This window comes from Coregonus lavaretus, assembly GCF_964263955.1.
Source record: "Coregonus lavaretus genome assembly, chromosome: 3".
Taxonomy (NCBI): Eukaryota; Metazoa; Chordata; class Actinopteri; order Salmoniformes; family Salmonidae; genus Coregonus; species Coregonus lavaretus.
Window position 1 is genome coordinate 28,024,977 of NC_139990.1, and position 24,760 is coordinate 28,049,736.

Below are 24,760 nucleotides of genomic sequence, written 5' to 3' on the forward strand. Positions count from 1 at the left end.
AACAAGCTGTTCCATATGATTTGGAAATCGGTGGTTGTTTCTCACGTTTCTTCCTGGTTGCTAGCATGTCATGTGACAAACTGTGGCGATTCCTGAAAAGTAAGTAGCAGTTAATTGCTCCGGTGCAGATTCAGAGTGTTTATTGCTCAGCAGATGTTTATAGTTTCCCGTTTTCAGTGAAACACGACCAACAAGAAATGTAGACATAGGTAGATATGTATGACCAAGCTAGGAAAATAATGTCGTCTAACGTCGCTAGTTTCCCACATTTGGGAAGCTAGCGTAGCGTGCTAGCTAACTTGGCTAACTGGTTTGTTATGAAAGAAAGGTACCTCCCAAACTTGCAAGAAAAATGGGGAATGGTTGTTCGTTCTGGCTTTGTTTTGTTCTTGTGAAGCTCTCGCAGCCATATTCCATGATTTTGACAACATGGAAAACCCCTACCAAACAACAATCGCAGCTTTAAAGGCATACTCTGCATTCATAATAACTACGTCTATAATGCAGCTGAGATATTACGTTTCCCCAGCCCCATCGCTCAGTTTACCAAACAAAGTTTCAGGGCCAGGCCACCCACTTCCCAGTTGAATCACATTACTGATTACATAGATAGTCCTGCATTTGCATTAGTTCACTTACTGTCTGTGAACTAATGCCAATGCAGCATGGACTCCTGAACAGCTAATCATTGCTACCTGGACTATTTGCATTGGCCCCCCCACCCCCTCTTTTACGCTGCTGCTACTCAGTTTATTATTATAATATAATATAATAATATGCCATTTAGCAGACGCTTTTATCCAAAGCGACTTACAGTCATGCGTGCATACATTTTTGTGTATGGGTGGTCCCGGGGATCGAACCCACTACCTTGGCGTTACAAGCGCCGTGCTCTACCAGCTGAGCTACAGAGGACCACATGCATAGTCACTTTAACTCTACCCACATGTACATATTACCTCGACTAACCGGTGCACCCGCACATTGACTCTGTACCGGTACCCCATGTATATAGCCTCCCTACTGTTCTTTTATTTTACTGCTGCTCTTTAATTATTTGCTATTTTTATTTTTTACATATCTATTTTTTACTTAACACTTTTTTATTTTCTTAAAAACTGCATTGTTGGTTAAGGGCTTGTAAGCATTTCACTACACCTGTTGTACACCTGTTGTATTCAGCGCATGTGGCAAATTTGATTTGATTTGTACATTGATTTCAGGGTGCAAGATGACCACACTTTTCCGCTTGCTCCTGGGGGCTGGCCCCCTGCTATTACTTGTCCTCAGCCCAGTACATGGATTCAACAATGCCACCCTCCCATTGGTTCTGTGGCATGGAATGGGTAAGCACTTAGATGCATAATTCTAGAACATTATGTTTTCACATACAGCAATGGCGTTTCTCAGTTTGGCAGAGTGGCTAAACAAGGAAGTGGAGGCCCTTCAGTAAATGTCATGCTATGTCAGATAGTGTATATAGACTCTGTTCTTGTTTCTGTGTGTACACAGGAGACAGCTGTTGCAACCCTCTCAGCATGGGCTCCATAAAGAAGATGATCGAGGAAGCAATCCCTGGCATTGACGTCCTGTCCCTGATGATTGGCAAGACTGTCATTCAGGTACTTTCCACTCTCCATGAACCTATCTCAGTGGCAGGGCTAGCGCCAGAACGAATCAGTTGGATGGGCATTTGATTTCCATAGGCGGGCACTTTTTTTTTCAAGGGACCCCCTATGTGATTTAAAAAAATGGTTGTTATAGTAAAGACCCGTTTCAAATTTGGGGACGCTTACAATTTATCCTACCATTTCTACCGATCTGTGTGCCAGTTATGATTATTTTTATATGCACATTTTTGTGGAACAGTTTCATTTCTATAACAACGTTTCTGTTTCTCAAAATCATTGTCACGTGGTTAATCATAAAAATCTGAATTAAAATGATGAAAATCTAAAAGTTTAAATTCAACTAATGCGAGAGCACCATACTCTGCAATATGGACACATTGATACACCAAGAGCCATTGGCAGCTAAAGAAATTAACGCATGGAACTCAGAGATAGCCTATAGGCCAATGCAGCAGTATGCCTATAACTTCCATTGTCAACTAAGTAAAATAAAGCCTTAAGCCGATAAATAAAAACAGTAGAAAATATCCTGATATTCAGGTTATTTCAATCGCATTCATCTCTGTACTCCGCCTGTCCGCCTCCCTTTCTATCAGTCTTGACTTGAGCTACAGTGGGGAGAACAAGTATTTGATACACTGCCGATTTTGCAGGTTTTCCTACTTACAAAGCATGTAGAGGTCTGTAATTTTTATCATAGGTACACTTCAGCTGTGAGAGACGGAATCTAGTAAAGACCCGTTTCAAATTTGGGGACGCTTACAATTTATCCTACCATTTCTACCGATCTGTGTGCCAGTTATGATTATTTTTATATGCACATTTTTGTGGAACAGTTTCATTTCTATAACAACGTTTCTGTTTCTCAAAATCATTGTCACGTGGTTAATCATAAAAATCTGAATTAAAATGATGAAAATCTAAAAGTTTAAATTCAACTAATGCGAGAGCACCATACTCTGCAATATGGACACATTGATACACCAAGAGCCATTGGCAGCTAAAGAAATTAACGCATGGAACTCAGAGATAGCCTATAGGCCAATGCAGCAGTATGCCTATAACTTCCATTGTCAACTAAGTAAAATAAAGCCTTAAGCCGATAAATAAAAACAGTAGAAAATATCCTGATATTCAGGTTATTTCAATCGCATTCATCTCTGTACTCCGCCTGTCCGCCTCCCTTTCTATCAGTCTTGACTTGAGCTACAGTGGGGAGAACAAGTATTTGATACACTGCCGATTTTGCAGGTTTTCCTACTTACAAAGCATGTAGAGGTCTGTAATTTTTATCATAGGTACACTTCAGCTGTGAGAGACGGAATCTAAAACAAAAATCCAGAAAATCACATTGTATGATTTTAAAGTAATTCATTTGCATTTTATTGCATGACATAAGTATTTGATCACCTACCAACCAGTAAGAATTCCGGCTCTCACAGACCTGTTAGTTTTTCTTTAAGAAGCCCTCCTGTTCTCCACTCATTACCTATATTAACTGCACCTGTTTGAACTCGTTACCTGTATAAAAGACACCTGTCCACACACTCAATCAAACAGACTCCAACCTCTCCACAATGGCCAAGACCAGAGAGCTGTGTAAGGACATCAGGGATACAATTGTAGACCTGCACAAGGCTGGGATGGGCTACAGGACAATAGGCAAGCAGCTTGGTGAGAAGGCAACAACTGTTGGCGCAATTATTAGAAAATGGAAGAAGTTCAAGATGACGGTCAATCACCCTCGGTCTGGGGCTCCATGCAAGATCTCACCTCGTGGGGCATCAATGATCATGAGGAAGGTGAGGGATCAGCCCAGAACTACACGGCAGGACCTGGTCAATGACCTGAAGAGAGCTGGGACCACAGTCTCAAAGAAAACCATTAGTAACACACTACGCCGTCATGGATTAAAATCCTGCAGCGCACGCAAGGTCCCCCTGCTCAAGCCAGCGCATGTCCAGGCCCGTCTGAAGTTTGCCAATGACCATCTGGATGATCCAGAGGAGGAATGGGAGAAGGTCATGTGGTCTGATGAGACAAAAATAGAGCTTTTTGGTCTAAACTCCACTCGCCGTTTTGGAGGAAGAAGAAGGATGAGTACAACCCCAAGAACACCATCCCAACCGTGAAGCATGGAGGTGGAAACATCATTCTTTGGGGATGCTTTTCTGCAAAGGGGACAGGACGACTGCACCGTATTGACGGGAGGATGGATGGGGCCATGTATCGCGAGATCTTGGCCAACAACCTCCTTCCCTCAGTAAGAGCATTGAAGATGGGTCGTGGCTGGGTCTTCCAGCATGACAACGACCCGAAACACACAGCCAGGGCAACTAAGGAGTGGCTCCTTAAGAAGCATCTCAAGGTCTTGGAGTGGCCTAGCCAGTCTCCAGACCTGAACCCAATAGAAAATCTTTGGAGGGAGCTGAAAGTCCGTATTGCCCAGCGACAGCCCCGAAACCTGAAGGATCTGGAGAAGGTCTGTATGGAGGAGTGGGCCAAAATCCCTGCTGCAGTGTGTGCAAACCTGGTCAAGACCTATAGGAAACGTATGATCTCTGTAATTGCAAACAAAGGTTTCTGTACCAAATATTAAGTTCTGCTTTTCTGATGTATCAAATACTTATGTCGTGCAATAAAATGCAAATTAATTACTTAAAAATCATACAATGTGATTTTCTGGATTTTTGTTTTAGATTCCGTCTCTCACAGTTGAAGTGTACCTATGATAAAAATTACAGACCTCTACATGCTTTGTAAGTAGGAAAACCTGCAAAATCAGCAGTGTATCAAATACTTGTTCTCCCCACTGTAAATGGGCACTTTCCTACATTTGCATGCAGCAGGCCAGGTAGGCCAACTTTGCACTCCCTTAACGTTATCAGGACAGAGAAACCAGTCACATACTCATTGCTCACATGGAGCACTCCAAAGAAAAGACAATGAAAACATTTACAAAACTTGTAAATGATGGTTATGAAATAAACCAAAACTTGTTTCTCACAAGTGTAGCAAGTTGTGAATTCTGCAAACAACATTTCCACTCCGAGAATGAGAACGGTAAATGACTGTAATTAATACATGCATTCACAGAAATTAATGAAACCAAATGACAGGGATTAAAGGTACATTTACTATGCCTACTGGTGACATACAGTGCATTCGGACCCCTTGACTTTTTCCACATTTTGTTATGTTACAGCCTTCTTCTAAAATGGTTTTAAAATGTAAACAAATCTCAAATCTACACACTACCCCATAATGACAAAGCGAAAACAGGTTTTTAGAATTGTTTGCAAATGTATTAAAAATTAAAAACAGAAACATTATTTACATAAGTATTCAGACCCTTTGCTATGACACTCGAAATTGAGCTCAGGTGCATCCTGTTTCCAAATTCAATTGATTGAACATGATTTGGAAAGGCACACACCTGTCTATATAAGGTCCCACAGTTGACAGTGCATGTCAGAGCAAAAACCAAGCCATGAGGTCAAAGGAATTGTCCGTAGAGCTCCTAGACAGGATTGTGTCGAGGCACAGATCTGGGGAAGGGGACCAAAAATGTTGGCAGCATTTTTGGTCCCCAAGAACACAGTGGCCTCTATCATTCTTAAATGGAAGAAGCTTGGAACCACCAAGACATTTCCTAGAGCTGGCCGCCCAACCAAACTGAGCAATTGGGGGAGAAGGGCCTTGGTCAGCAAGGTGACCAAGAACCCGATGGTCACTCTGACAGAGCTCCAGAGTTCCTCTGTGGAGATGGGAGATCCTTCCAGAAGGACAACCATCTCTGCAGCACTCCACCAATCAGGCCTTTATGGTAGAGTAGCCAGACGGAAGCCACTCCTCAGTAAAAGGCACATGACAGCCCGCTTGGAGTTTGCCAAAAGGCACCTAAAGGACTGACCATGAGAAAGAAGATTCTCTGGTCTGATGAAACCAAGATTGAATTATTTGGCCTGAATGCCAAGCATCACATCTGGAGGAAGCCTGGCACCATCCCTACGGTGAAGCATGGTGGTGGCAGCATCATGCTGTGGGGATGTTTTTCAGCGGCAGGAACTGGGAGACTAGTCAGGGTCGAGGGAAAAGATGAACGGAGCAAAGTACAGAGAGATCCTTGATGAAAACCTGCTCCAGAGCGCTCAGAACCTCAGACTGGGGCGAAGGTTCACCCTCCAAAAGGACACAGACCCTAAACACACAGCCAAGACAATGCAGTAGTGGCTTCGGGACAAGCCTCAATGTCCTTGAGTGGCCCAGCCAGAGCCTGGACTTGAACCCGATAGAACATCTCTGGAGAGACCTGAAAGTAGCTGTGCAGTGACGCTCCTCATCCAACCTGACAGAGCTTGAGAGGATCTGCAGCAAAGAATGGGAGAAACTCTGCAAATACATGTGTGCCAAGCTTGTAGCGTCATACCCAAGAACACTCGAGGCTGTATTCACTGCCAAAGGTGCTTCAACAAAGTACTGAGGAAAGGGTCTGAATACTTATGTAAATGTGATATTTCAGTTTATCAATGTTATTTTTTTTTCTACAAACCTGTTTTGCTTTGTCATTATGGTGTCTTGTGTGTAGATTGAGGAAAAAAACATTCTAATCCATTTTAGAATAAGGCTGTAATGTAAGGAAATAGTCAAGGGGTCTGAATACTTTCCGAATGCACTGTATGTAATTGGGAATTGATAAAAATAAACAATCAAAGGGCAAACAATTCACACAATGAAACAATGAATGCGCAATAATTGGCAGGAGACAGCTGAGCGCATTCTAGAGAACTGAGTGCATGCATTTTGGAGCGAGACGCCCCATATTTTCATCCCATACCCCTCCCCTTTTGCTTGTCTCAACATTTAAAATGATACTCAAGACATTCTGGGCCCCGTGTAGCTCAGTTGGTAGAGCATGGCGCTTGCAACACCAGGGTTGTGGGTTCGTTTCCCACGGGGGCCAGTATGAAAATGTAAGTCACTCTGGATAAGAGCGTCTGCTAAATGACAAAAAAATTTTATAATAATAATTCTTGACACATAATTTAGACGCTTTTCACTAACTCAACTCAATAATCAGCTAGGCCTATTGTCACGCGCGCTGCCCAAATTACTGGCTTCCTAAATAGGCATATGCCTACGCACTTGTGAACAATCCACAGATGATTTTTTAAAAGAAGCTAATGACCCTCTGTGGCTAAGTCGTGCTCTCTGATGAAGTATTTTTAATGATTTTATTTAGACAGGAGTACTTATATAATTTTGGCAAAACATACATTTACTTTAGTGGAAGCCAGCATCCGAACAGTGCACTGTGCACCTGGCAACTTTCCTTTCCAATTCAAGAAGCTGAAACGAGATCTGTATATAATAACGAGATGCTCATGTCTCCACCCTAACAATGGGAGTCGTCCCAAAGGCAGGAAGGCAGGCCACAAGCTTAGGTCTGTATATTACGCCCATAGAAACGCATTAGGCTTATTTTGGACAGATTTTGGCAATAGTACGCCCTCTCGCTTTGCCTCTTACTCTCTGCTGAAACTATCTCACCGGAGAAAGCTTCTGAGTGAGCGAAACAGCGCCCCTCTGTCTTAATATATGTAGCCCATGTATCTGATGCTGTTTGGCCAGAAATAGTATGACATGCCATACTATTTTTGTCCAGACAGTATCAGATACATGGTCTACACATACTGAGACAGTGGCGCTGTTTCGCTCACTCGGATGCTTTTTCTGTGATTGATGCATCTTTCTGTCGGCGAACATCTCGGTCAAATAAATGATCAATATTTTATTTGGACGGGCAAGGAGGTACGGTAAGGTGGGCCAGGCCCCCTAAGGCCCATCCATAACTCCGGCCCTGCACGGTGGTGGACAGTCATACCCTGTGGTGACCGGTGTGGATGCTTGGCTTTGCTCCCGCCAAACAGTAACACACCTGTTCCTACTAATGAAAGCTTTGATTGAAGTTGATTAGTAGAATCAAGTGTGTAACTGCTTGGGGGCTGCAGCGACACTTGCACTCACCGGCCTTTGTAGAGTAAAATAGCTCACCTCTGACCTATTTTCTGAAATGTGGTTTTCCTGTTTGCCAACTTTGTTACGTTCCCAACATGAACTTCCTTGCCTCCTCATATCTACCCCTCAGGACACAGAGAATGGTTTCTTCATGGACGTCAATGAGCAGGTGTCCATGGTGTGCAGCCAGCTGGCCCAGGATCCCAAGCTGAAGGATGGCTACAATGCCATGGGCTTCTCCCAGGGAGGGCAGTTCCTGTAAGTGTCTCTGGGCCTGTTCTCACAAAGCCTCTCAGAATGCTTTTTGAATAGAATGTCAGAGATTGGGAAGGGCCACTCCGGTTCTGGAGAGCTGCAGTATGTGCAGATTCCAGCCCAACACTTTCACACTTATTCAACAAATCAAATCAGGTGTTTCATAGCTGAGGTGGAATAAAAGCCTGCAGAAACTCAGGTCCTCAAGGAGTTGCCCATCCCCGGTAAGCGGAAGAATATACTTTATACATGAGACAAGAAGCTGTAATTCTCAGTTATTCACCTTACCACCTCTTTTCCCCCTAGGAGGGCAGTGGCGCAGCGCTGTCCATCTCCTCCAATGAAAACCCTGATCTCTGTTGGGGGACAACAACAAGGTAACGGCACCATGGCAACAGTGCCTTGTCTCTATTCAGCGACATTGTCTTTCATTCACTTCCTGACAGTTTTGTAATGATCATATTCTCCACATTCGCAGGGGTGTATGGTCTCCCTAAATGCCCTGGAGAGAGCTCCCATATCTGTGACTGGATTCGCAAGAAACTCAACTCAGGAGCCTACACCGATATTGTGCAAAAACAGTGAGTGTAGACTTACAACTAATTCAGAGGGCAATTGTTATATTCGAGACAAGTCGGCAACAACCAGATAAACATTAGGACATAGTTACTGTACGTTTTGAGAGGATGTGCAAAGAATAGAGAGAGAAAGTGCTTTGTGTATTGTGTGGTTGTTATCTAGTGATTCATTTGGAATCCTTGTCTTTATCAGCTTGGTGCAGGCACAGTACTGGCACGACCCACTAAACGACGACCTGTACAAAAAACACAGCCTCTTCCTAGCTGATATCAATCAGGAGCGGGTTAGTATGGTGCTCTCCTTTTCAGAATCAGACTTATTTGATTGATTTATGCTGTTTATCTTCAATATTCTCCATAACTGCATTCCAATTTAATTTCATTCAATTCATCTGCTGCATTTCACCCCACAGGTGGTGAACGAGACTTACAAGAAGAACCTCCAACTGCTGCACAAGTTTGTGATGGTCAAGTTCTTGCAAGACAGTGTTGTGGATCCAGTTGACACCGAGGTAAATACTGTACACATTGTGATAACCTCTCTTGATGTACTGTCCTCCTCCTACACTGTAATTACTGATGCTAATGGACAATATGTATTTTGTATGTCATCTCTTTGTTGTAGTGGTTTGGTTTTCTGAAAACGGGTCAGGCAAATGAGACCGAGACCCTTCAGGAGAGTGTTCTCTATAAAGAGGTAAAACCCCATCATGTTTACGCATCTTCAAACACAGACATGTATTTTCATGTGTTCGAATTATATACATTAATGTATGTGATATTGATAAATGGTATTGGTTTTCAGGATCGTCTGGGACTGGCAGCGATGGAGGCAGCTGGGAAGCTGGATTTCCTGGCCACAGAAGGAGATCACCTCCAGTTCACGGATGAGTGGTTCAATGCCAAACTAGTGCCTTACCTGCACTAAATACACCTAGCTACCTACGCTCTGTTGACATTAGTTGGCGTACGCACACACATTACTATTGCACTGATCATTCCTATCATATCGATACCATCCTGCTGTTTAAATCGAATAATGCACTGTTTATGATTTTAAAAACCGTTTTACCCAGTTAACGTACTACCATAGAAAAATTAAGTTGGTTCTCAGATGCAAGATGGTCTAATTTGGAGATATCTATTAAAGTTCAAATGTAGGATAATTTGTTTAGCACTGTATTTTGGAATAAAAATGCAAGTTATAATGCCAGGGTTGTGGGTTCGATTCCCACGGGGTACCAGTATGAAAATGTATGCACTAACTGTATGTCGCTCTGGATAAGAGCATCTGCTAAATGACTTAAATGTTAAATGTAAATAACAGTGTGGTGGGCATTTTCTTTGCCAGTAGTGTAATGGTAAATAACATGGAACTAATGATATGTTAGGAAATCACTGGTTCTGAACTGGGCTAATTATCACTGTCACTGACTATTTACCCAGCTCTCCTTGTGAAAAATGGTCAACAAAGGCACATTTTCCCCAGATAGAGCCAAACATAAGGGCTCATCACCCCCTCTTCATCCCATATTTAGCCTGCTCTTACTGTCCAGTCAGCAAATAGAGAAAAATCACCCACATTATCAGTTTCTTCGATCACACAATCATACTCAGAACACTCAAGACTGCAACATTTTTTTATGTCTTCCTCCAGTACTAATGAGCAAAATGTGTTTCTTTACCCAAATAAAGAAACTCTACATCAGAGCATAATCAGAGGTTGTAGACTAGAGACAGAGGAGTGGATAGGTGGGTTGATGGGTAGGTGAGGATGACGACAGTGGGGTTCAGACAACTAGTATTAAAAAGCAATGTCTATACAGATCATTACAGCAGATAGTTCAATAATCACTCCGAGATCAAGGAAGGCAACCCCAAACGTAACCATTTATGATCATCAACAGTATTTTTACGTCTTGTCGCTAAAACCACTTCCAATTTGTGCCAAAGTGAAGTTATACTCACCACATACTTCCACATTGTCTCTCTGCCACCGTTCGCCTCCATATTGTCTCAATAATATGGAATGTTCATTTTAAATGCTAAAGGGAATGTGTTTTGGAGGTCAAGCAAGGAATGAAAAGGTATTTTATTTTTTACATTTCATCTTTCAATATTTTTTCAACACCATTTTGCTTCAGTGTTATGATAAAAAAAAAGTGATCCAGCACGTAACTAATCATTTTATCTATTTAAGAGTGATGACACAAATGTGTTATAGTTAATCAATCCCTATGAATGTTAACATCGTCATCAATGTCGGAAGTGATAGCATTGTCGTCTGTAAAGAGGGGTTGGTTGTACATGTGCTTCACGGCTGAATTGCATAAATGGAACTGAAACCTTGGACCCCTAAACACCTGCCTCCCCCTGACCAGAGGGGAAATGGAAATCCGATTAATGATTGGTTGAAGGAAACAGGAAGCATAGCCTGATTGGCTGATGCGTTAACCACAGAAGGTGTGATAAATGCCTTTCTCCCTCACGTTCGCTATTATGTTTATTTATCATTTGCATTCGCTGGAAATCAGAAATCAACCTGGTTGTTGGCAAACTTATTTGAATACGCTCACTGGTCATGAGGATAACCAAATCGAATAACAAGCTGCTCCCTGCAATTGGCTGAAGGAATGCTCCAGATAAAGCAAGCAGTCCTCTCATTGGCTGAAGGAAGAAACCGCTAAAGCTGTGATTGGCGGATTGGAAAAATATGGGTGAGGTTGGCATCTCGGTCTACTTTGTGGTTTGGTTAGCTGGTCGGTCGATCAGTCAGGTAGGCATTGCAAAGGGGAGGCTGTTTCGAGTGCTGTCCCTCTATCCAGCGATCTCTGTACAAGTAGTGACAAGCTTCTTGCCATCCCAGACAGTCTTGAACTGCTCAGGAACAGGGATCTCAGTCTAAGAGAGAGACCAAGGAGAAATGTTTGTAATACATGTGATGATAAACTGTTACATAATTGCCTTTATAATGCCAATTAGATAGACAAGATTCCCCCATAGATGTACTCACATAGTCTCCGTCTTTGCCAGGTACCAGCACGTTCATCTCTGAGCTCTTGGCACTGACGATCTCACACTCCAGTGAATCTTTGCTCAGGTACACGTGGCAACCGTCAGTCTTATTGATGGAGATGGTGGGCACCTTGCCCAAGACCTGAACACACCAGAGGGTTAAGCGTGATTCAACTATGATGAAATAATCTGTTGGGTACTGTGCAGAGATAAAACAGCCATAAAAGTTTAGATAACATGCAAAGTCATCTGTAAAATGTCACACCCGCAATCAAACTGGAAACTTGTAATATGTAAACGATAAATCAGACAAAAGCTGATATGATCTGTTGTCACCGTTGTGTGATATCACCATGTTCATTGCCTTTGAATGACCAGCCCCTTTCACACAGTGTCCATTTTCGCATTAATCGATTTTAGAAATACACACCTGGACCTTCACGTCTCTGCAGTTGATAATCTCTACAATGCCCACGACATCGTCAAAGACCAGACCCAGTTTCTTACAGTTGTCTGCAAGAGAGGAACCATATTAACAAATGCCCTTTGTTGCCTTTTTACTTTAAATGTGTCCATGCACGAACACACACGGACAGACACACATGGGTACGCCCTTACCTAAAGTGATGGAGTTTATCTTGCCCTTGATCTGCAGGGTGCTGTTGTTACACTTGAAGGCGTAGACCACCTGCTTGAGCTCTGTGTCACTGATCACCAGGCCCTGGGCACCCTCATGGTTCTCCTATAGGTCATTACACAGAGGAAGAGAGGTTAGGGGTTAGAGAGGAAATACACTCCACTCCTGAAAATGCAATGGTTCAGGACTGTTGTGATCAGTGCATGCGAAACCCGTGCATTCAGTTTTCAGGGGCAAACCAACAGCCCACTTACCTGAAATGTGCCCATCATTTATTTTATTTTATATTTCTTTATTTAACTAGGCAAGTCAGTTAAGAACAAATTCTTATTTACAATGACGGCCTACCATGAGTTCACTGTAGTTGAAACTCTGCTTATATAGTAGATTATTTCATAGTAAACCAAGTGGTTTATAAATATAAAGCCTTTAACATTTTCCCATGATGTACCAAGTAAACAAAGCCAATATTTATGGCTGCAAACCAACAGGAGTCGTGCACACCACTGTTTGGAAACACTGTTGTGTTACCTAACGTTACATGTGTTGGGAAATACAGCTAAGTCCTTAAAGTAACTGTCCAGTGTTTTCCAGATTTCTTTGAAAGATGACCATAGTCTTCCTTCCAAACAATGGTAATTAAATATGTTAAAAAGCGGCTTCTCTGTGTTGGAATGTTGTGGGCGTATCCAAACAACATAATGGTGTGGCATATACCGGCCATTCAAAATATGAACGTGAGTAGACTGCTGATTGGCCAGCTCATCATGAGGAAATAGCAAGCATTTTGTTTGAAATATATGTTTGAGGTGTTTTCTTTTTTCTTTTTTTAAAGTGTTTTATTCTCCAATTTATGCTTTGGCCACAAATACGAGTATAGGATAAGTCAACAACATTATTTGGGTATGAATTAACAGAATATGAACTTTTAAAAGTGAGATTTTCACTCGACAGTTACTTTAAGGGGCTGTGGAGAGAGAACATTGCCTATAGGAACCTTTTTCCTATAGGAGGAACTGACGGTCGGAGAAGCAGATGTGGTGCACTGACGAAGCGTTCTAACACACTGTTACCACCGTATACCAGCGTAAACTACTTGACAAGGACCAAAATCTCACCACTTTCCACTTTTTGCCGTCAAGTTCCAGAACGGGGGGCAGCTTGCGAGAGGGGGTGGGGGTGGCGGCTGTCTTGGGGGAGCTGAAGGACTTGGGCCCTGTGCGCACCGGACCGGTCTGGGTCCTCAGGTTGGGGTTCTTGTGAGTCATCTGGTCTTTGGGCACGTGCTTCAGGCCTAGGGACAAAAAGTAAAGGTAGGAAGGAGAGGGGAACACAAATATTGACATATTTGTCATTTACCAGACACTATTATCCAGAGTAACATACAGTAAGCGCAAATATACTATAAGATGGGTGCGACATGGTGCTACTGTGCTGGTAGACAAGGAGAAATGCCCTTACATAATGGGAGGCTCTGTATAATGAATGTAAGGCCTGGGGTCAATTTGCTTCTCGCATTGTATTATTTTCTTTATTCAACCCAGTAAGTCACATTGAGATTTACATATTTTTCAAGTGAGCTCTGTATGTTTCAAAGTACTTCTTAATCAATTGAGCTTCTGATTCTTGAGAACTTTTGATGATGCATATTTCGACGCGTACCCTTGGTGATGTCAGCTCCCTTGTTGAGGGAGGCGAAGAGGGCGTTACGGGTGTCAGGCCCCTGGTCTCCGCCACCGCCAGATGACCCGCTGAAGTCCATGGGAGGGGGAGGAGGGCCGGGGGGAGGAGGAGCGCCACCGGCAGGGGGAGGGGGAGCTGCAGAGGCCGAGGCTACTGGACCCTGGAATAGACAAAACAGACAGCACATCGGTTATATACATCCCTAGACATGGTCATTTCCTGTTCTTAACAACTGGGTCTAATTCAATAAGGCGCAATGTTTGGAACTGTGCAGATAGAAAAGGGCTGACAAGAAACCAACACATTGGTGGTTTTCCCATCGCCCTCTCTAGCACACACACAGCCTTCTTGTTGCACATTAAACCTAAGGCGGCACAGCGATGAAGAAGGCACAGTGATGCCGAAACCTTGGTGGTTTCTTACCCAATAAATTACTGGGAGTTTATTCATAGAGTGTGCGACTCTCTTTATTTGTTTTTATAACATAAAACCAAAGACATTACTTGACAACTGGGTGTGATATTTAGTAATGTGCTGATAGAAAAGTCAAGCAGAGCCCAGTTTGATGATTCCATATTCTGCATGACAGATCTTCATGCATGTTCGATAAACATAATTAGAACGTTTCTATTCGGAACCGTTCCACCTTCCTAAATAAGCCTATGTCATTACTTCACTCATATGGTAACGGTTAGGATCACCTTTCCCTACCCCCAGCACTAAGTCTGTTGTCTATGAGCAGCTGATGAAGTGTAACCCTCCTGTAGTGACATGAAAAGTAGAGCGAGAGAGAGAGAGAGTAGGGTAAAACGACTCACGCTCTTGCTCCAGGCCAGTCCAGTGGTGTGGTGCTGTTTGATGTAGTTCTGCAGCTCAGTCCAGATAGACAGGTAGGCCTTAACCCAGTCCACATGTTTCTGGTCCCTGAGGAGTAGGACACAAGGCAATTTAGTTTAGCACAACAGGAGGGAGACCAAAGGATGAAGAAAATATACAGTACTACAGAGGGGCCTTATCTTTTTTTTGTGTAATTTAGCAGACGCTCTTATCCAGAGCGACTCACAGGAGCAATTGGGGTTAAGCACCTTGCTCAAGGGCACATCGACAGATTATTCACCTAGTCGTCTCGGGGATTTGAACCAGCGACCTTTCGGTTACTGGTCCAATGCTCTTAACCGCTAGGCTACCTGCTGCCCACTTGGCAGTCAGAAAAAGGTTATAAGGACAACAAACAGCAGATGGTCCTTACTTCTCCTTGTAGTCCTTGAGCACACGGTTGGTGTAGAACTGGGCAGCATCCTGCATCTCTTTCACATAGGGACCTGGCTTAGGAGCCTGGAAGAGAATGAACGTCGCAGGAGAGTTATTGCTCTTCAAAACAGCCTGTGTGGACACAGCTCATGTGATGGCTTCCAATGGTTTTTAGATGCGTGCGTTGCATCCACTGGCATCCCAAAGTCTAGGTTTGCCTTTGTTCATTATTCATCAGATTACAATGCAGCAGTTCTCATTCATATTCATTACTCAAAATGATCATCATAATTCCAGAGTTTCAACACTGATGCACTGTTGCTAAAGGGACTGTTTCAATTTCACTGCCAAATCTCAGACTTCTACAGAATTAAAGACGTGTTTGTTTCCGGCAATTACACACCGCCAAAACACCCCACACACACACACACTCTGGTGGCAATGCCAAGCACCTCCCCTCCCTTCCCTCACCATGGCGACCCAGCCGAGGGCAGGAACGCTTTCGCTGATGGCCGAGAGGTGGTTGAAGAGGGGCGAGGAGCGGTTCTGCTCGCGGAACGTCTGCACCTGCTGGATCACTTTGGAGACAGGGGCCAGGAGAGCAGTCAAGGATGCCTATAGAGCGAAAATAACCATGACTTAAATCATAACATCCTAGAGATGCAAATAAAGGAATGTATTTGCACCTGACAACAAAATATAATCTAATCACCAACCAGGGTGGAATAACGTGCAATTAATTACTTAGAATAATATGTGGCAAGAGAATGTAGGAAAACCATGCCATTGGAATCAGTTGACCCAATTGCTACACTGCTGATTCATTGCCAATACATCTGTTAATGAGACAATTACAGTATATACACTGTTGAGTTGATCTAAATAATGACCTATTCTGCTGAAAACTATGTCATGTGTAGGGTCAAGGTGATTGCTGATGGGTGAACCAACTCACATCAGAGGGCTTCTGGGAGCAGGAGGAGGTTACCAGGAGCTGTCTCTGACATGAGAATGCCTGCTTCATCATGTCCGCCTGAGAGAGGGAGAGACAGAGAGAAAGGGATGAGAAAAGGTCCAGGTTTGGTTAATTGTATCACATCCACCAATAAGAATGACAGGAGACGCGAGGAACATTACTAGCCAACTTCTCCCTCTAGTGCAATTCAACTTACATGCTTCTGGACGTCGCCCCCTATCTGCAGGCTGAGGGTCATGTACTGGGCAACAGAGCCGGCGATGATGCCATCATAGGCCTCCACGTAAGCTGCCACGACTGCAAGGAATGGGTGGCAACAGGGAGAAATGTCAGAGATACCAGTGTTTATACACTATGTTTGTTCTGCTTGTGAGTCATGTTTTAAATTTTACCTCCGTTATCTAAGACAAAACAAACTTTTACCGAACTAGTACTGTGGAAGTTTCTTTAGCATTATTAGGACCTGGACTCTCAATTCAGTCTCAGTCTTTCCATGATTTCTTGCATCCGTGTTTGCGTGAAACGGGCTGCAATATGAAATATCCTAGATTACCTCCAGAGCCTCCAGCAGAGCCACCGCCCGACACTGCCTCCAGACGACCCACAGCCACCTCCAGCCGCTGCACCAGACTTGCCAAATCTGCCATTCCTGGGGACAGACGACACTTCAGCTGAGGGGTTCAGTGGTCACTGCTTGTTTACTATAAAAGTATCACAAGCGGTCATTGACAGCAAGTGGTTTTGACTGAAGAATTCTGTGAACCATTTTTGCTTTTCATTTAAAGTTTTCATTGCATTAGTAGGCCAACTTTTCTCTGTATGTTAGTCTGTCTTTTGTCATTTTGTCAACTCATACATTGTCTATAAAAAAAATAGGCAGCCTACTGCAATTTTGGCAATAGAAATCAGCGATTGTGGCCATAGATACAACAACCAAAAGGGGGAAGACAAGTTCTAACTTTAACCCAACTAGTGGTTAAAGCAGGGTTGGCCAAACCTTTTGGCTCAAGGGCCACATTGAGTTTTTGCAACAAAGTGAAGGGCCACATACTATATGCGTGACAAAACATGTGAAGCCTTTATTCATTTTCACATTGACACACAACAACTACTAGTGTACTGTAGGTGTACATATGCTTGCAGAATAATTCTAACCTTGTACCATCTCTACACCTTTTTGTTTCATTCAGTGAGCCATAGAACTGGTCTATTGTTGCTGTTTTGTACTTCTCCTTCAAAGCACTATCACATTGGATGTCGATTAGCTCCAATTGTGTGTCTGGTGGTGCTTTCTCACTGTCGAAAGACAGGGGGCATGATACAAGCTCTAGCTCAGTCTCAATCTTGGTGAAGTCTGAGAAGCGCCGGGAAAACTCAGCATGTAGGTCGATGAAAGTGCTACTGTATGTCTCATTGCGGCACTGCGATGTGGACGTGTTCAGTGCGGCCTGTGTCAGAAAATGAGCGAGAGACCGGCTGCTCATTTGTATTTGACGTTGGAATACATTTCATGCACAAAAACAACTTCCCTGCAGTTTCACATTAGATCGTTCAGATGCCCCAATATGTCCACACCGAAAGCAAAGTCGCCCAGCCAGTCTGTGTCTTTCAACTCGGAGAAGTCGTCAGCTTTACCAACAGTATCAAGGAACATACCTATCTCCCCTCTCAGTTCCCACACTGGGCAAAATACTTTCCCCAGGCTTAGCCAGCGCACATTTGAATGGTACAAGTCCTGGTGCTCTGCCTCTGTGTCACTGAGCAGCTTAATGAAGTTGACAAGTTTTACAACCACCTTGACAACATTTTCCAGCTTTAACACACCTTTACAAAGGGCTTCCTGATGAATAATACAGTGAAGAAATATCAATTCCTCTTGAGTTAGGGCTTTCTTCTTTTATTTGTCTTTTGTCTTTTTAGTAGGCCAATGTTTTTACCGGTTAGATTTGGTGATCCATCTGTTGTGACGTTTGTCAGTTTGCAGGCAGACACCCTGTCATATAAGTCAGAGCCCCTGGTTGTTCCCATCATTGATTCCATCGCAAGACATTCCTGTTATTTCGAAGTTGTCATTTATTCCTCTGACCCACGACAGAGTCCACTTCTCATTTTCCCAGCACTCATTTTTCATGTCAAAAGTCGTCAAGCAATGAAATGGCTATGATGACTGAGCGCATTTTGAATCTGACTGTAGGCCCAAATTGAGCGCGATGCCAGGCTACAGCGCTATATATTGGAAGTTGTTTGTATATCACAGAATGAGTAATTGTAGGCCAAAAATCGTAACTCAAATATAATAATTAATACATTTTTAAAAATGTCTCGCAGGCCGGATCTCTGTGCATCCAAATGAAATTGTGTTTGTTGTCCGTAGCTTATGCCATAACCCCACCATGGGGCACTCTGTTCACAATGTTGACATCAGCAAACCGCTCACCCACACGACACTAACGTGGTCTGAGGTTGTGAGGCAGGTTGGATGTACTCCCACATTCTCTAAAATGACGTTGGAGGTGACTTATGGTAGTGAAATGAACACTAAATTGTCTGGCAACAGTACTGGTGGACCTTCCTGCAGTAAGCATGCCAATTGCACGCTCCCTCAAAACCTGAGACATCTGTGGCATTGTGTGACAAAACTGCACATTATAGTGGCCTTTTATTGTCCCCAGCACAAGGTGCACCTGTGTAATAATCATGCTGTTTAATCAGCTTGTTGATATGCCACACCTGCAAGGTCGATTGATTATCTTGGCAAAGGAGAAATGTTCACTAATAGGGATGTAAACAAATTTGTGCACAACATTTTAGAGAAATAAGCTTTTTGTACGTATGGAACATTTCTGGGATCTTTTATTTCAGCTCATGAAACATGGGACCAACACTTTACATGTTGTGTTTGTATTTTTCTTCAGTGTACTCTATATAGACCTCATGTACAACTAGGCTAATTGAATACAGCTAAATCTATACTCAACAACAGTCCTCTGTGTTGACAAAGTGGTAAGTGTTGTTAGATCTTCTCTACGGTTGTGAAATGCCCTTGCAGGAGTGCACACACAGACCCTATAGGCTGACATTGCATAATAGAAACCAGATACCCTGTTCATCGGAGTGACTGTCTCAGGTACTGTCACCTGAGTGGAAAGACAGACTTCATCCCATTAATGACAGTGGATCCATGTCGCTCTATTCTCCTGGGATAATCCCCTCACTATTCACTTTCCCAGAGCAAAGTATTGCTTGTGACATAGGGCGGGGTATGCAAAATGTTACCAAATGATTCAATGGCTTTTGATTTGTTTAGAGATAAACCTTTTAGCCTATATAATTCAAGGCCTTATTCATGCTTGAGAAACAAACATGTAGGCACACTTATTTTCTGTAGAGCAGATGACAATGGCAATAAGCAAACATCATTACATTAACCATTAAGAGAGACCAAAGAGAGAACAGGAATAATAAGCCATCTGGAAATATTTCCCGTCCTGTTGCTTGCTTGTCATGTTTGTGGTGCCAAGCCGGGCAGAGATGCAGTCTTGCTTTTGCATCTTCATTTTAGATGTCAAGAACATTTTGCTGCTTCAGAGGCACTAACTCATGCTAAGAAAAATGGTTAGCTCTACTAGTAAGGTGCTAGGGGTCAAGCAGACAGGTCCTGTCATTTGCCAAATAATGTTTAAAACCACAAGTAGGACCAGCAGGCTGGCCTACAGATATAATTGTAGTTGACGGAATGTTCTGTTGTGTATAGTGTACAGATTATCATTGATCGCTCATTAACGTTCTGTATTTACTGTCTGTATACAGTGCAGTCGGAAAGTATCAGACCCCTTTCCCTTTTCCACATTTTATGATGTTACAGCCTTATTCTAAAATCTATTAAATTACATTTTTCCCTCATCAATCTACACACAATACCTCATAATGACAAAACAAACAGGTTTTTAGAAATGTTTGCAAATTTATTAAAAATAAAAAACAGAAATACCTTATTTACATAAGTATTCAGACCCTTTGCTATGACACGAGATTGAACTCAGGTGCATCCTGTTTCCATTGATCATCCTTGAGATGTTTCTACAACTTGATTGGAGTCCACCGGTGGTCATTTCAATTGATTGGACATGAAAGGCACACACATGTCTATATAAGGTCCCACGGTTGACAGTGCATATCAGAGCAAAAACCAAGCCATGAGGTCAAAGGAATTGTCTGTAGAGCTCCGAGACAGGATTGTGTCAAGGCACAGATCTGGGGAACAGTACCAAAAAATGTGTGCAGCATTGAAGGTCCAAGAACACAGTTGCCTCAATCATTCTTAAATGGAAGAAGTTTGGAACCACCAAGACTCTTCCTAGAGCTGGCCGCCTGGCCAAAATGAGGTGACCAACAACCCGATGGTCACTCTGACAGAGCTCTAAAGTTCCTCTGTGGAGCTGGGAGAACCTTCCAGAAGGACAACCATCTCTGCATCACTCCACCAATCAGGCCTTTATGGTAGAGTGGCCAGACAGAAGCCGCCACTCAGTAAAAGGCACATTACAGCCTGCTTGGAGTTTGCCAAAAGGCACCTAAAGGACTCAGACCATAAGAAACAAGATTCTCTGGTCTGATGAAACCAAGATTGAACTCTTTGGCCTGAATGCCAAGCGTTACGTCTGGAGGAAACCTGGCACCATCCCTACGGTGAAGCGTGGTGGCAGCATCATGCTATGGGAATGTTTTTCAGCAGCAGGGACTGGGAGACTAGTCAGGATCGAGGGAAAGATGAAACGGAGCAAAGTACAGAGAGATCCATGATGAAAACCTGCTCCAGAGCACTCAGGACCTCAGACTGGGGCGAAGGTTCACCTTCCAACAGGACAACGACCCTAAGGACACAGCCAAGACAACGCAGGAGTGGCTTCGGGACAAGCCGTTCGAACATCTCTGGAGAGACCTGAAAATAGCTGTGCAGCAACGCTCCCCATCCAACCTGACAGATCTTGAGAGGATCTGCAGAGAAGAATGGGAAAAAAATACAGGTGTTCTCAAATACAGGTGTGCCAAGCTTGGTGAAGTCTGAGAAGCGGCGGGAAAACTCAGCATCTAGGTCGATGAAAGTGCTACTGTATGTCTCATTGCGGCACTGCGATGTGGGCGAGGCTGTAATTGCTGCCAAAGGTGCTTCAACAAAGTACTGAGTAAAGGTTCTGAATACTTATGTAAATGTGATATTTCCATTTTTTCCCCAAACATTTCTAAAAACCTGTTTTTGCTTTATCATTATGGGGTATTATGTGTAGATTGAGGGGGAAAAACAATTTAATCAATTTTAGAGTAAGGCTGTAATGTAACAAAATGTGGAAAAAGTCAAGGGGTCTGAATACTTTCCGAATGCACTGTATATAATTTGTCCATCTTTGTTTGGTTACGCCTCTGCATACATAACAAACCTTCCCCATGGGCATAATAAATAATCTTATCTTGTCAAAAATTAGGTCTCAGTGCACACCCTGCCTACCCTTGACCTAAATGTATGGGCTAGTGCCTGTAAAAATAGGCTCTACAAGGGCTGGTGAACACAGAGTTCAACTTTTTTTTTTACTTCCTTGTTGCCATATGTCAGTACAATGACTCAACCTAGGCCTGCTCCTGTGGTTAAAGCAAGGTGGGTCAACTTGTTGCTTATATGGACAGTTACGAAACAGTGCTTGAAGTGCACTTGGAAAGTAGGAAGACGTCTTCTAATTGCGCACTGCAGCTACCTGCGGTTGGAGGTCCTCCAAGTGATGAGCACCGGGAAACTATCCTGTCCAGGGACTGCATGTTTCAAGCGCGTTCTATTATTCAAGGGCCCATTGGCAATAACACATTGTTTCACTTTTCAGCATAGATGTCAGACCCTGTGAATGAGGCCGGATTTAAGTATGTTACACATCATTTATCCAACACACTAGGGGTAGACGTGCGTTCAGACATACTTGGGAGAAGGAGTTTAGGCGCAGTCTGTCTGCGGTGTGTTCTGGTCTAGGATAAAAAATAAATAGAGAAAACTTGTCATTTCTGCTTTAGTAAGGAGAAAAGTAGGGTAAATATACGCCGGCGTCTTGCGCCTACCGGCATCCAGAGTCATACACACCGTTTTGGGCTAGACAATGTTCAATCAAACTAGCGTGGCAAGCTAGCTAGGGAAGCACCGCTAATCTTAACAAGCCGATGATAATGAGATTGGGAGTCGGCCGAGGTAACTATGTATAGTTAGCGTATGCTCGGTAGCTAGCTAGCAACAATTAAATAACTAACGTTAACTGTAGCGTATTCATTACGCCGATTCTGTTACAAAACCTTAATTAAAAGGAAGCGAACGAAACGTGATTTGAAACCTGAATTTGCCCAATACAAACTCTCGCTTTGCTCTGTTTGGTTCTTAAACGTTAACGGTTTCCATAGTGTATACACCCTGGTTTGACAAGAAAGAGTATGGGTTGGTTAACAACAACCTCAACTAACGATGTATCTAGGCAGCTCGATCCCATCCCTCTGTCTTTCGGCATTTCCTGTATTTTATTGTATACCCCTCCCTTGTAGTGTTGCACTAGTCTGCAAAAATGAAGAACTACACATTTGGGTCGCGTCGTTTTAACATACTGAAATGCATAACAATATTCCAATAATGCATCAAGGAATAATGTATAACTAATACAATTTGACATCAAACCAGCAATCTAGCTAGCATCACGCTAAATCATAACAATAATTTCTGAACGATTCATTCATGCAATGGGGTCGGAGGCGCATTATGACATGGACTATTGTGCACCTAAGACAATTTATAGAGGAGTAATATAAAGCAGCATAGGCCCACAGAGTAACAAAACCTCATCCTTACCTGCTAAATTGGACAAGCACTGAATAGGTCTTTAATCACGGTCAATTGTCTGTGGGAGCGTGCCGAGCTAGCAGACTTACTGCTCTGCCTATTCTTCCTGTATGAGCGAAAACAGACAGTACAGTATGAAGATAGGCTAAAACTGCTTCACCAATAGAAATCCCAGATCACACTTGTAGGCGATGTCATGGCGACGTTGGCTAGCTAAGCGCATGCGTAGAAACACGTAATCGTGGCTAACGGTCGTCTCGTGCCGAACTGCGCATGTGCATGCCGTCAAATCAAAGGTACTCCTTCGATATAAAGTTGTTTTTGACGAAAATGAAAACGTGTCAGTTTGCCAGTTTCACAAGGTTGGAGTAATAACATGTTCAACTACTTAAGACATTGTCTCGAATCTAGGTTGTGCCTTTAGATTTCGAGAAAATTAACAACTAAGGAAGAATTGTTCACTTCTCTCATTGACTTCTCAAACCCCAAACCCTAACCTGGTCTGTTTCGCAAGCGTTCCCGGAAGTCTCTCTGGGTTTAGAAACTCTGTGGAATGAGTGTGGACGTTCCCAGCTGTCACCGCGCGGCGTTTCCGCTCTTATTCGCGCAACAATTCCTTTCCCTTATAAGGACAAGAGAGATATAGTGCAGATAAATTAAATAGAACACAAACACATTCTTCCTCTTATTCTGAAATTAAAATTTCCTCCCACTCTCTGGTCTCAATTGCAATTCAAAATATCTGTCATTGTTCCAGACACAGTATGGCCTCAATGCCCTATCACTGTTATAAATTGCTCACAACGTCATACTGTGGATGCGTTCGTAAATTCGCTCTGGCTATCTACTCCGATTTCAGAGCACTCTCGTCTGAGTGTGCCAGAGCGCAAAATAACTGATGAATTTACGAACGCTCAACATGAATATGGCCGGTGTCAGTAAACGTCGGCAAAAAAGCGTAATAATTTTTTTGCCAGCAGCACAGTTACAGACACCAACGCTCTGGATAACATGAAAACAGCCTAACCAGCTCTGCTAGGGCAAGTAAAATGGTCAGTGTGAGGTGTTCTCTCATTTGTGTCTGAAAGTAGCTTGCCAACGTTAGCTTGATTGCTGTTGTGAGGTCAGAACGCTCGGAACATCCCTACTCCTCGGCCAGAGCGTCTGATCGCGAAACGCTCTGAATTTACGAACGCCCAGAGCGCACTCTGGCACTCCAGATTGAATTTACGAACACACCCTGTATATCAGCATCTGGTAGTAGGGTAGGCCTACTGATGTAACGTCCCATACTCACTCTACCCCTCAGCCTCACCACAATGTAACAGTCAGAACAATTTGGGGCCAGTTTTGACTACCTATGTAATGGAGGTGGTTCAGTCAACCACACTGGCATGATGAGTGATCTTACCAGTGAGACCTAAAGGCTTGTGTTAGCTCCACGGCTCGAAGCAATGTCTAGGCTTTACATCAGTGGGCTAACAGTCTTGTGGTGTACAGACAACAGAGTTCAAACCTAGACAGTCACATTGGTGCCGTGATCCGGATTCAGTCAATTGATGCCACCTATCACGGGTCAAAGTGGAGAGGAGGCCTGCAGTGTGATGACCAACCTTTAACTTGAAGAGGTCAGGTCTAAGCTCAGAAGGTATCGAGATAGTCAGCTTCATTTTCAAATGTTTTTTATTGGCCAACAGTCTTGTTGAACCCAGGTTCAAACCCAGTCGCCAGAAACACACATACAGCCTATAGATCCCCACTGCCCTTCTCAGCTTATGCTGCCATAACGGCCAGCAAATATATTTCCTCAGTATAACAGCCAGTCCCCTGACTGCCATTAATGAACTGATT

The 24,760-nt window shown here is 43.3% G+C and overlaps 2 protein-coding genes across 4 annotated transcripts; one reads left to right on the top strand and one right to left on the bottom strand.

Moving 5' to 3' along the window:
- Positions 1 to 41: 41 nt before the first annotated feature.
- On the top strand, positions 42 to 9,808 carry LOC311113250 (palmitoyl-protein thioesterase 1-like). The gene is made up of 10 exons (XM_084156457.1): positions 42 to 99; positions 1,224 to 1,346; positions 1,513 to 1,622; positions 7,780 to 7,907; positions 8,211 to 8,281; positions 8,383 to 8,485; positions 8,676 to 8,766; positions 8,896 to 8,994; positions 9,108 to 9,179; positions 9,288 to 9,808. The coding sequence occupies exons 1-10, from the start codon at positions 66 to 68 to the stop codon at positions 9,408 to 9,410; spliced, it is 954 nt and encodes a 317-aa protein (XP_084012583.1). The 5' UTR covers positions 42 to 65; the 3' UTR covers positions 9,411 to 9,808.
- A 298-nt stretch (positions 9,809 to 10,106) lies between these two features.
- On the bottom strand, positions 10,107 to 23,067 carry LOC311113226 (adenylyl cyclase-associated protein 1-like). 3 transcript variants are annotated; one of them, XM_084156432.1, is made up of 14 exons: positions 22,919 to 23,025; positions 22,011 to 22,056; positions 16,598 to 16,693; positions 16,241 to 16,341; positions 16,024 to 16,101; positions 15,540 to 15,683; positions 15,067 to 15,152; positions 14,636 to 14,741; positions 13,797 to 13,977; positions 13,253 to 13,428; positions 12,116 to 12,239; positions 11,928 to 12,010; positions 11,496 to 11,639; positions 10,107 to 11,383 (listed from the first exon to the last, which is right to left on the bottom strand). In XM_084156432.1, exons 3-14 carry the CDS (start codon positions 16,689 to 16,691, stop codon positions 11,300 to 11,302), a joined length of 1,401 nt encoding a protein of 466 aa, XP_084012558.1. In that variant the 5' UTR covers positions 16,692 to 16,693; positions 22,011 to 22,056; positions 22,919 to 23,025; the 3' UTR covers positions 10,107 to 11,299. The 3 variants fall into 3 exon arrangements, with proteins under 3 accessions (XP_084012558.1, XP_084012557.1, XP_084012559.1); XM_084156431.1 differs by lacking the exon at positions 22,011 to 22,056 and having other exon boundaries at positions 22,919 to 23,067; XM_084156433.1 differs by lacking the exon at positions 22,011 to 22,056 and having other exon boundaries at positions 16,598 to 16,745.
- Positions 23,068 to 24,760: the final 1,693 nt, after the last annotated feature.